This window comes from Trametes versicolor (assembly GCF_000271585.1).
Source record: "Trametes versicolor FP-101664 SS1 unplaced genomic scaffold TRAVEscaffold_7, whole genome shotgun sequence".
In the NCBI taxonomy this organism is placed as follows: domain Eukaryota; kingdom Fungi; phylum Basidiomycota; class Agaricomycetes; order Polyporales; family Polyporaceae; genus Trametes; species Trametes versicolor.
The window spans coordinates 332,602-342,337 of record NW_007360327.1 but is presented as its reverse complement, the minus strand read 5'-3'; the positions used below and the strand labels follow the sequence as shown (position 1 = coordinate 342,337).

General features: G+C 59.4%; 2 protein-coding genes across 2 annotated transcripts; both read left to right on the top strand.

Annotated features, from left to right (window-relative positions):
• The first annotated feature begins 1,186 nt into the window (after window positions 1-1,186).
• TRAVEDRAFT_29396 (uncharacterized protein) lies at window positions 1,187-1,776 on the top strand. The gene is made up of 3 exons (XM_008040910.1): window positions 1,187-1,225; window positions 1,281-1,563; window positions 1,610-1,776. Exons 2-3 carry the CDS (start codon window positions 1,387-1,389, stop codon window positions 1,652-1,654), a joined length of 222 nt encoding a protein of 73 aa, XP_008039101.1. The 5' UTR covers window positions 1,187-1,225; window positions 1,281-1,386; the 3' UTR covers window positions 1,655-1,776.
• Window positions 1,777-2,818: 1,042 nt separating this feature from the next.
• On the top strand, window positions 2,819-3,649 carry TRAVEDRAFT_29395 (uncharacterized protein). Its single transcript, XM_008040909.1, has 2 exons — window positions 2,819-3,223; window positions 3,287-3,649. Exons 1-2 carry the CDS (start codon window positions 3,202-3,204, stop codon window positions 3,463-3,465), a joined length of 201 nt encoding a protein of 66 aa, XP_008039100.1. The 5' UTR covers window positions 2,819-3,201; the 3' UTR covers window positions 3,466-3,649.
• The last annotated feature ends 6,087 nt before the right edge of the window (window positions 3,650-9,736 follow it).

Sequence of the window (9,736 nt, the reverse complement as noted above, 5' to 3'; positions counted from 1 at the left end):
GGGTCCGGAAGGGGGTACTTGGGCGAGTAGGGGAACGCCGGCGGCGGTTGCGCTTGATCCTAGAGGCCGAGCGGGTGTCAGAAAGAGTGGCCATGGCGTCCAGCGCTATTTGCCCGAGCACGGTGAGGGATGGAATGGCCCTGGAGAGCAGTAGCGACATCCCTCGGGGAGGGCATGCATACCTTTATGTAAACGCGACATGCTCGTGTCGGCGGTGCGGCGAGGAGATTAAACATCTTCGCCGCGCACCACACGGGGGAAGAGCCCGGTACAGCAACGCTGCTTCCGCGCCGTGCCTGTGCAGTGGACTTGCGTGACCTGCCTCGGGGACAACCTCTGCCAATTGGGGCCGATCGAGCTTCGGTGCTGGCGCTGATCCGTGTTCAACTCAATCTAGTCGGGAACACAAACATCCGCCGACATTTGAAGACCCGCGAAATGAAAACAAGATGTGTGTATAACACTGCATAGAAAACGCTGTTTTCGTTCTCCGGAATCTGCTGGGAAAGACTTGATAAACCAAACGCATCCTCGACAAATTCTCCAGTTATCGTACCTTTGATGAAGGAATCCTCCTTTGGTGGTGAACAGGCTATGTTGGCTTTTCCCATGCTCCCCTGAGGAGAAGAGTTTCGTCCCTCCTGGTCATCGAACAACCCTAGGCAGTCCCTAGGCCTGAGACGTGGTGGACTGGAGGAAAGTACGAACCTGGACGAGTTGGGTTGGCTGCGTTGGTGAGGAGACCGTGCGTCGGAGCGCGGATCCGAGTCAGCGCGTCCCCGATTGGCTGGCGGGCAGTGGGCGTCTATAAGAAGCACCCGCCCCAGATACGTACGATGCACCCGGAGGAGGCTCATCGCACGTCCTCTCCACTTGCCTGCTCCCCACCTCGATCCAGGCGCATGCACGTCGCGTCGCTGCCTGTCGTTGCCCTCGATCGCTCTCTCGCCGCTGTTTCTAACCCGATCCAACGCCCTGCTTGACCGTGTCTAATACCTGTCCAGCCCTCCTTGCACGTGCTGCAGCTGCTCTCCCCGCTCTTTCTTGCATCGCGTTCGCCCAAGCCATCCGCGGCCGTCCACATCGTGTCCCGTCCAGCCAAGGTCCAGCTCTCCTCTCCTGCGCCCTAAGCTCGCCCAGGCCGTCCGTCCACCCCGCCTGCCCCCTCTCCCTCGCTCTCCCGTACGGTGCCTGTCCCTCGCGTGCATAATTCACGGAGAACAAAGTGAGCAGTTCGTATCCGTGAATGCTCCTCCCCTAACGCTCTTAGCGGTGGACAGTTATGATGACGATGCGAGTGCGCCCTGCGTGCTCTCCGCCTGCAAACCCGGCACATCCGCTGCGCCCTTTCTTTCCCCAACGCCCTCGACGCCCAGGATCTCGTAGATGGCTCGCAGCATCGGTCTGAACACCCACGTACATCCGCGAACCTGCCCCGTGCATACCTCGTGCGCGGTGCCCGCTGCACTCTACCATACTCCGCCGTCTAATGCGGAACCCAGCCTCCGATGGCACGCCTGTGCTGTGTACGAGGTGGTAGAGGACAATAAGCCCTTGCTTTGGGTACGTTTACAGCCATTTCCGACGTGAACTCCACTCACATGACCAGTTTCAAGGTCCCCCGCGCCCAAACATATCGGCTAACGCGCTTTGAATGCGCAAATCTGGCGGTTTTCGACGCTCACAAGACGCATACACTCCCCCTCGACCCTTCGGCACCACCGCTTCGCGGAGCGCAGCCGTATCGGCGCGGCGAGGCACATCGGCGCCTACGCCTCCAAAGACTGCTCGAGCTACTCGCGTACTTCGACGGCGCCGCCTCGCAAGCTCTTGATGGACTGCCCGTACCCCTAGCGTGGTGCCTCTGCACGCACGAAGACGCCGCCGTCGTCGCTGGCCCGGGACGCCCTCCGGCGCGCATCGCCCACGCACAACCTTCTCGCCGTCCTGTCGCCGCTCGCCCCCCGTTGGCGCGCTGCAGAACACGACGGTCCGGTAGGAATCGCACTGCTCTCGCGTTCGGTGAGTTTCTAGCCCGTGCCGATGTGAACTGCGTTGACAGCGTCCGTTTTTTCAAAGCGCCCGACGCTAGAAATTGGCGTCTCCGACCCCGTCGTCTGAGTTCCGACCTCTTTTTGTTGTAGAAAGACATATACAAACCTTTTCCATCGACAGACAGTACGCGCGAGGCGCTCAACGACGACGCGCACACGTGAGACGCTGCGGGACGGTCATCTCCCGGCAAGATGTCGACCTCGCGCATCGACACCTACCCGTACCGCTCTCAAAGCACGACCCTACTTTCCCCGCGCCACTGTGCATATACCCCGTCAATGTGAGAGTGATCCTGAGAGAAAAAAATTCGCGTCGCATCGGGCGATTTCATGGACACATCCGAAGAACCCCGCACGTCCCCGCCCCCTCCCACGTCCTCGAGCGGCGTGTAGAGTGTGCAGCACGTATACTCGGGCCGCCTCGCTCGTCTTCGACGTCGCCACGCACGCTCCCGACGTCGCCATGGGCGGCTTCGTCGGCGGCATCTGCCGACAAGACGCCGACCTCGCGCTCCGACGCCGCAACAGAACGCTTCCAAAACACAACCAACGGTCCCTCGCACCAGTTTGCGTACGCCCACGCAATTTCAGCGCGATCGGAGCAGAAAACATCTAGGCCGATTTCGCGCATTTCATGGGATCTGGAGCATGAGAACCGCGAAACATCGTCAAATCGCGCTCTCCCGCGTGCCCCTTGGGCCGCGCACCTCCCGTTCTCTCACATATGGTGCGTGGAGCATGTACCAACCCCACCGAGCCCGCTCCGCGCGCAGTGTCGCGTCGCGCGCCCAAAGTTGGCTAGTAGCCGCCTGGGTCGCCCCTCGACGAAAGCTGGGCCTCGCGCCCCGACCCTGTCCGACGCTACTCCGCGAGGGCGACGGCACGTCCCCTGTATCGGGATACACACCCTCTACGAGCGTCGACGTCGCGCCCGGGTACTTGGACACCCAGGCGAGAGGCGACAAAAGCGGGCGTGCCCACTCATGCTCGCGTCCGCCCGCGGCGTGCGCCGGCACACACGTCTCTGGGGGCGTGCTGCACCGTGCACCGTCGCGTGTGCACGCGTCTAGGGAGCTTGAACTCGCGAGGGGAAGTGTGCCCGAGCCCGGACGCGAAGATTCTCAGGCGCAGAGGCGCCGTGCACAGGATGGACGTCGCGGACGTGCTAGGTACGCGGACGACGTCGTGCTAGCGAGTGTCGAATACTTACCTATCCTCGTCTGCGTACCCAGCGCGTCCGCGACGCTCGTACCGCCGGAACCAAGAGACCGGCATCGACGGGCGCGGCCATCCACACCGCGAAGTGGATCTGCAAGGCCTCTGCGGCTCCATCGTCCCGCGGGTGCAGGTCTGGAAGACGACGACGCCCACCTCCTCGTCCGCCACGAAGGGCGGCGCCTGCAGCGGCTGACGCCGCCTGAGAACCATGTGCGCGGCACGGCGGTACCGGGAAGAGATCTTCGCGCGGTGTACGTACCTGTCTCCGCCCGCGCGCCCGCGAAGCACAAGCTGCGACGGGCCAGCTCGTCGTCGTGCCGCCCGCCGCGCCTCGTCAATCATGTACATACGTGGTATCTAAGCGAATCTCCACACCCTTTTCCCTCGACGTACTCCGCTCCGTGCGCCCTGGCGATAACAACGGAGGTCAGCCGCCTTGCGTGCGCGTGCGGGGCCGCTGCACTCACCCTTGTTGCGGAACAGCCGACACGGCCCACAGCGCGCGAAGACGCGGGCGCTGAGAACACGACTTGCTGGGGCGGGAGAATCTGTACTTTGAGGTGAGCGTTTGACCGCGTCCCTGGCGTGTAAGTGTAGGGAACGCTCACTGCGGCCGTTTTAGACAATGCCGGGAGGCCGGATCACCGTACGCGCAGCGCGTCCGCAAAGTCCGTGAAGAGCTCCGGAGAACAAGGCCGCACGGCGGCCATCGAGAGCGCGCGGGGAGCTCGAGTGCGCGCGCGTCGGGGGCACTACGTGTCGGATGGCCATCTGTAGAGATGCCGGTGAGCATTGCACCATGTCCTGGCTTGGAGGAGGCGGTGTGACTCACTTTGAGCGCGTCGAGAGGGAAACGCGGCAAGGAGTCGGTCGTAGCGTACCGATGTCGCCGTGAGCCTGTCTGTGAACGTTCCAGCCACATCCGACTTGTTCGCCCGGTGTCCCACGTCGACTCCATGCCTATGTACCTGACGTCACAACATCCCTCCCGCCCCAACGTCTCGTCCACCACCACACCCAGGAGCTGGAACACGCTTCTCCTGGGATGTCTACGCTGTGAATCAAACATGACGTGAGCTATTTGTACCGCATTCACATTCCAGAACGTCGCGCTCACCTCCGGGGACGTCCAGGTTGCAGGCAACCGGAGCTGTCGAAACCGAGGACGCCTGCGGGTAAGCAGCGAGGAGCCATCTGCTTTCGGAGACGAGGTGGTCACTCACCGTCGAATTCGACAAGATGCTCCGAGTCGTCCTCTTGTCGCTCTGCGTTCGCGTCGCATGGGCAATGTACTAGGAGCGCGCGAAGGCGTCGTTAAGCTGTTGCGCATAGCCTATCGTGAGAGGCGCGCTGCGGGACAAAACGGAGGTGAGTAGTGCGTCTTCGTCCATGCAGGGCGACTCTTCGTCATTTGCGCTGTACTGACGCTCTCTTTCCAGTTCACCCGAATGCCCTCGTGCGAAGCGAAGATACCACGCTGGGACAGACGAAGCCCAGCAGCTCCAGGGAGGGCGTCAACGTCGTGCTGTACCACAGCGCATCAATCGCGCAGGTCTGTGAAACGCAAGTCAGTGCGGGTGCGCCCGAAAGTGTCGGCGCGCGCTGGACCCGAGGTCCACGAGGACTCGAACACGCAAAACACACCGCGCCGTCACCGGGATGAGCACTCACATGGGAGGGGAATCGAGGCGCAACTTGCTTCGTACTGCGAGGATGTCGAGGGCGTTGGAAGATGCTGGAAATCACGAGGTCAGTGCTCTTCCAGACATCCTGCATGACACCGACTCACCTCTTGCATGGATAGATCCCGTGGCAAGGAGGCGTCACGGCCATTCGGAACAGGGGATGGCACGAAGATGCGGAGAAGGGAGAGGGGGGTTTGCGCGTGCCCGCGTCCCCGTCGTGCTCGTACTTATTCTCGTCGTGATTTAGGGCCGCCCTCTCCTTCCCGACCGTACCATGGTCCGTGCGCCGACTGCGTACCGGAGCCAAGCCCTCTTCCGTCGCGCGGAAGCAGTTGCTTACGCAGACGGCCCACCGACGTTACGAGAGGACCGGAGGGACGTCCCGAGCCCGCTGGACGGTGCACCAACCAGAGAGCGACATGGGCAGTCGAAGGAAACGGGGAGAGCGGGGAAGGACACGCACGGACGCACCGCGGGCGGAAGAACCACAGATACGCGGCGCGGTATGTTTCACCATCCGGTCTCGACCTGCAGATGGGGGTCGCGCTCGCTTCGCATGGCAGGCGCTCGGTACGTGAGTCTTGTTTCGAGTGGGCACGGGCGCCGCCGGTATGGGCATCCTTTTCCGCATCGCCGGAGATGGACAAGTCGGTGAGCGGGATGTTGCTCTGGAGGACAACCTGTTCATGGGAGACCTGAGATGCTACCAGCAAACCACTGCTCTCGCCGTGTGTCATTATTTTCATGCCTGTCGTAGCAGTAAATATAATTTGTGAGCACCTTCCCTGTTCCCATACAAACAGCCTTTTACATGAGGTGCGGATGACTTGACAGGTGGTTGCGCAAGAAAGCGGGGAAGGCAAACTCGCAATGTGTCGCTGCGCGCACACCTTCATGTTCGCGCACCACCGCGATTGCACTCGATTGTCAAATATAAATGACTGGCTATGGCTCTGATATTAAACACAGTCCCACAGCACACAATGGACCCGTTCGGGCATATGTGCACAGCATAAATGCAAGTGCAGCCTCGAGTAGATACACTGTGCATTGACAGATTTTGTAATGAATTGCGGACGGCGCACACACATTAGCAGCTCACGGGCGGCGTCCATTGAAAAGGACTTTCCCAGACCCATAGAATGGAGTTGCGAGACACCGAATTGGCTAGAGGCGTGAATTTGAGACGATGCATAAGATTTCTTATATGTGCCCATGTGCCGAAAAGCCTCTACTACACAGAGCCAAGGCTTTTCTCAGCCCAGCAGGCACGCAAAAGAAGCAGAATGACTTGTGGCTTAACGATACCGTGGTCCGAGGAGATTTCCGACAAGCTTCAAGTTCGATCAAAACCATGCGAGATTAACCACCGCCGTGCTCGGCAATTCAAGTCGAGTCTGCCGCCGGCAGTGTCGTCAGTTCCGAGGCAGACAAGTAGCCTCGAAGAAGCATGTGTCGGTATTTTTGAGGGTCAAAGATATCTGGCAGAAGTGCTAACCAATTCAACGAGACAGTCACTGCTAAACACTGGCATGTACTGGCAGGAAGCCCGCTCGCCGCAGGTTAATCCCTTGAGTGCACTGCTGTACTATATCCCCGAGTCTTCTCTATCTAGTACGCACCTGCACTATGCTACCTTCTGCATTCTCGTGCGCTGTGCTGCTAATTTCGGCCGACTCGGAGGATGTATCAGAGTCTGAGGTACTAGCAAACCTTGGCGATGTGTAAGGCGACGGGGGCAGCGGCGGCCGACTCATTCGAGAACACGCCGACCTGAGATCAAGCCAGATACTCGGGCACTCGGGTATCTAACCAGATGCGAGCAGAGACACATGTTCGAGATACGTAGCAACGCGAGCACGGAACATGTCGTGGGCGCTGAGATGAGGGCAGGAGCCGCCAAGTTGCATGGCGCTCACGGCTGAACCGCTGAAGTCTCTGCGGCTACTGAACCTCCTTACCAGAAAAGGCAGGCACACAGATCATCAAGTAAGTTCGTTCTGCCTCTGGCTCGTGCGTGCACACCTTTGACCACCTCCATGACCATGACTGGCTCAATGATCTGGCGCACATCTCTGTGGCATTGAGTATACCTTAGCGACCCGCTCGAGAATGATGTCCACCCAGATCTCGACTGTGAGGTCAGCCGACGGCCCGAGAGCCACAACAATGGAATTGCATCAGACTTAGCATCTGAGATTGGCGACCGACTGTAGCTGTTCGTTTCGCATTTGTTCAACAGCATTGCTTTGTATCGTAAATGAGTAAATCTACAAAAGGCGGAAGTGAAGATGGTTAGGAATAAAGGTGTGAGTAGCATACTAATGCTGCACACATTGCTATTCCTGCCCCCTTCAGTTCTGGACAAATGAGCGTGATAAGGGAGAGCAAGAAAGGCCCAGACCGCTTGGCTTAGATGAAAAGGGCAACCGAAATTGAGCGCAGACAGGCATCATGACCATGCAAGAATAAATCACGGAGCAACTGGAAAATTGACATTTCCTGAGCATGCCTGATGACACCACCTCTACAAACCCATTGGTGTATGATTGGTCCAGCATATAGAGATATGATCCGAATTCATTACAAGCGAGCGGGTAAGTGCGAGTCCAGAACGAACGCGAACCAAGCAGCGCGGACAAAGCCCCCGCAACCATCATCACTTGCCGTCACCCTCAGCCAGGTGGTGCCCACACGCGGCGCAGGGGAATTTCACCCTCCGTCTCAACACCATGCCGCTGGGGCTGGCCACACGCCGGTGCTGTTGACCGGACAACTGGGACGTCTCCCATCCTCTTCCGCTTCCTCGTAACCTGCACTCTCGCCAAGTCCCCGTCCTGCTGCCACTTGCCCATGCTCTGAGATTGCATCACAGACCCCCATGATGCCTCCTCCACATCCTCGCAATGCTGCAAGTTGGAGAGTCTGTTACACCCTGTGAGCACAACTTGTGCTCAACACAACATCACGAAGACGACCAGCCCACGGACATCCCTAGCCAGTCGACCCAACAGCAAGTTTGGTAGCCCACGGAGGTAGACGTATCCACAATGTCTACATGGTGAGTTCCGGATTCGACCTGCACAGCAGCACGAGCTGACTGAGAACACTGCCATGATACTTTCAGGCCTGCCCGCATCCAAAGGCACATATCTCAATCACTCCAGAGGTTCCGGGATGATGCTGTCAGGGCTCGTTTGTAGGCATGCTCCCGCTCACACGACCAGCTTCTCCTCCTCCAAAGGCAGCCGACCCGACAGGGCGCGGGGACTCGGATAAGGCCATTGACTATGCAAGCTCCTCTCCGGCCCGCAGCAGCGTAAACCTGCTGTTTGCGAGCAGACAATTTACTGCAGGACTTCATGGCTACACCCAACAATACCACGGGCCCTGCATGCCCGTATTGAGGCCTCTGCGTCCTGACACGTAGAGAGGGACTTGGTCATGCTCACACGACTGGTGCGTAAGCGGAGAGACATTCTATACGGACACTTCTGACTATAGAGCGTAGGAGAAGCCTCCGAGAGTGTGGCATGGCACCATCACTCGGACAAGCTTCCTATTCCGTACAGGGCACTCGATGCCTGCGGAGTGCAGCAAGGGAGACGGGGAGAGCACTCACGTTTGACAACATCGGCAGCTTTGTACCTTTACGTGCGGCGCTCGCTGTGGCCAGCATCGGCCGAGTTGACGAAGCTGCAAGTGCTGCTTTGCTGAGGCTCAAACTTCGAGTCCACGGTGTTTTCAGGCATGCCACACGGCCGCTCAGGCTTACCGCACTCGATCTTGGTGTACCGGGGTGTCCGTACTGCCACCGGAATGGACCTCTGTGTCTCAACAAACCACCGTTGGTGATACAGCAAGCGAAGGCTTACCAGATCTAGGGCGAGCTCGAGAGCTTGGTGTCGTGTGGTTGCACTGCCGGAGGAGGAGAATCAGTCATGAGAGTATGGATGGTGTCCCAGGTGCGTAGCATACCTTCATCATGCATCCAATGTACTCATTTGGTCCGGAAAGAAGATGCGCGTACCACGGTACGGCCGACGTGAGCGGCGACATCTTCTGCGTGCACGGGCGCTTTACGCCCCGGGAGTGCGGCACAAAGGACCGCTCCGGGAGCCGGACGAGGAAACCGCAAGTGTTATTCTTGCCGCGACTCTCGCGGGGCAGCGGTGGAGCACTAGTATGGCGCGACGCGCTCTTCGAGACTGCGGCTTTCCCTTCGCGCCTCCGCGGGTGATGCACTGGACTCGCACGCATTGAACGGCCCTCCGCGTACTGCGAGTCTGCGATGTCAGTGACAACACGTACGTCAACACATTATGGGAGCACGACATGGCCAAAGCGCACCAAATCCAAGGGAAGTGCGCGAGGTTGGTGTGGTACTTGCCCTGGCGCTGTCGATCGGCGAGGGTCAGCCCGAGTCAACACGGTACCAAACAACCTCCGGTGAGTGTCATACCTGTGCCGTACAAGGTCCGTACCAACCGGGGCTTCCAGAGTCGCCTCACAAAGACCGACCAGGCGACCGCGACGGTGGTGGTAAGGTCCTCCGGTGGGCTCTCCCAGCTAAACGAAGACAGCGTGAGTACTATTTCGAGTTCACGTATTCCGGCCTGTAGCTGACTTGTTCGGAGGCGTACGATGGAGACAGATACCAGATTAACAGAGGCCGCCGGAAACAAGCCCAGAGCGAGGACGAGCAGGCGGCGAGGCCGGCGGTGGCCGTGGTGCAGAGCAGAGACGCGGCGAGCAGCGCGACGCGACTTGGCCATTTCG

What these genes read in the sequence shown, in the direction of transcription:
- TRAVEDRAFT_29396 (XM_008040910.1), top strand. Translation starts at nt 1,387, where the DNA reads ATGGCTCGCAGCATCGGTCTGAACACCCACGTACATCCGCGAACCTGC. An exon ending in ACAATAAGCCCTTGCTTTGG is followed by an intron (nt 1,564 to 1,609) that starts GTACGTTTACAG and finishes TCACATGACCAG; the next exon opens with TTTCAAGGTCCCCCGCGCCC.
- TRAVEDRAFT_29395 (XM_008040909.1), top strand. Translation starts at nt 3,202, where the DNA reads ATGGACGTCGCGGACGTGCTAG. An exon ending in GGACGTCGCGGACGTGCTAG is followed by an intron (nt 3,224 to 3,286) that starts GTACGCGGACGA and finishes CTGCGTACCCAG; the next exon opens with CGCGTCCGCGACGCTCGTAC.